Source organism: Tachysurus vachellii, chromosome 10 (assembly GCF_030014155.1).
Source record: "Tachysurus vachellii isolate PV-2020 chromosome 10, HZAU_Pvac_v1, whole genome shotgun sequence".
NCBI lineage: Eukaryota > Metazoa > Chordata > Actinopteri > Siluriformes > Bagridae > Tachysurus > Tachysurus vachellii.
In genome coordinates, this window is record NC_083469.1 from 14983691 (window position 1) to 14985404 (window position 1714).

The window sequence follows — 1714 nt, forward strand, 5'->3', positions numbered from 1 at the left end:
TCGGGGTTGGCGCCGTACCACCCTGTTGCCGCCGCACTGCTCCTCATAGTGTCTTGGTAAGAGGGCAGATCGCCCATGTTGGCAATGCTTCCGTTGCAGTAGCCGCTCATTGCGCTGTGGGAGAACTGGGAGACGGTGTGGGGCATGTGGTAAGTACTGGCCACCGTGGCGTTGTGGCCCATCGAGTGTTGCTGCATGCCCGTCTGGGACACCTGAGGTTGCCGGTAGGCTCCCAACGGAGATGCCAGGTTCCCAGAGCCCTCCATACCACTAAACTTCTTGTACGTCTCTTCTATGGGGCTGAGAATGTCTGTCACTGAGAACGGTGTCGTGTGCTTTGGGCTCAGCGACATGGTTCAGAAAAGCGAGGCGGGGATGCGCGTGGTGGAGCCGCTCGGCCGCGTCGTTCTCGCGCGCGTCGACGTAAGAGAACGCTTGCAGTAGTTGCCTGAGATCCGATTGATCGCCTTCGAGGAGGAGGCGAGCCCTGGCCACTCTCATCTTGGGTTTATTGTAGCCAGGCGCCAGGTTTACGACAAACATGAGGGGCGGAGCGATGGCCCGCACCAGCAAACAATAGTCATTGACATCTCGGCTAGATAATTGAAGGAAAAAATGCTTTTAGTTTCATATTAAGTTAAGCCTCCTGGGTTAGTTACAATGTCTCCCCTTCCAATAATTCCCATTTTTTTGGTTATACAGTAGCAGAATAATCAATTAAACGAGTGTTCCTTTCTCTCAGCCTCTGTTTTGATTCCATCAAACGGATCAGCACAACTTTTTTCCGACGCGCTGTTGCTCAGCGTCAATAGGGAATTCCATACTTTTCCCCCAAGTTTGAGAGCACTTTGACGAGACATAAGCGCCACCGAGCACTAGCAAAGAGGCACAATGAAGGCCTCTCCATTGTATGACCTAATTTATGCGCCTTGAGCATCATTTTGCACTACCAGAGAGGGGCTCTTCCAAATTAGCTCAAAGTAAAAAAAAAAAAATCTGACCACGAAAAAGTGATACTGGAAATCATATGTAAGACTACTTTCTGTATACACATTAGCTGAGTACAATGAGCACTGACCTTTATCTAGGTTCATAAAGTTTATCGCTCTTGCGATTCTGCCGGTGAAATCGGATATGATACTATATTCTTCTGCAATATATGGCTGCCTTAGAAAACTGCATTTCTTCCTTCAGTGTGTTTGATTGAACGGTAAGTGTAATGACTGCATCTCTCTCTCTCTCTCTCTCTCTCTCTCTCTCTCTCTCATGTATATATATATATATATATATATATATATATATATATATATATATATATATATATATATATATATATATATGAAAACATGCATATGAATATATGTATTTATATATATGCATAGAAAGCGAGAGCGATAGATAGATAGATAGATAGATAGATAGATAGATAGATAGATAGATAGATAGATAGATAGATAGATAGATAGATATAGATTTTATGTTAATTGTTAAAATTATTATTGTTAATTGAATCTGTATGTTCTACAGGTGAAATGAAAGCCAATTTATCTAAAAAGAGGATGAAAAAGTTTAAGTTCATTCACAACCAGCCTTTTAACCAAAACTCTGTCGAAGCCAGCATCAATGAAAATTGTTTGTCTTAAACAAATATTGACCAAATTATTGCATTTATTTAAAGCATGTATTTAAAAGGTCAGAAACAAGCAGAACAAAC

At 42.2% G+C, this 1714-nt stretch overlaps 1 protein-coding gene across 2 annotated transcripts in view; it reads right to left on the minus strand.

Annotated features, from left to right (window-relative positions):
- Window positions 1–353, minus strand: part of nkx2.4a (NK2 homeobox 4a) — a 1443-nt gene extending 1090 nt beyond the window's left edge. For both annotated transcript variants that reach the window (XM_060879457.1, XM_060879456.1), the window contains exon 1: window positions 1–353. This exon is cut by the window's left edge and continues 17 nt beyond it. In XM_060879457.1, coding sequence (XP_060735440.1) covers window positions 1–353 — 353 coding nt within the window.
- Between the last annotated feature and the right edge of the window lie 1361 nt (window positions 354–1714).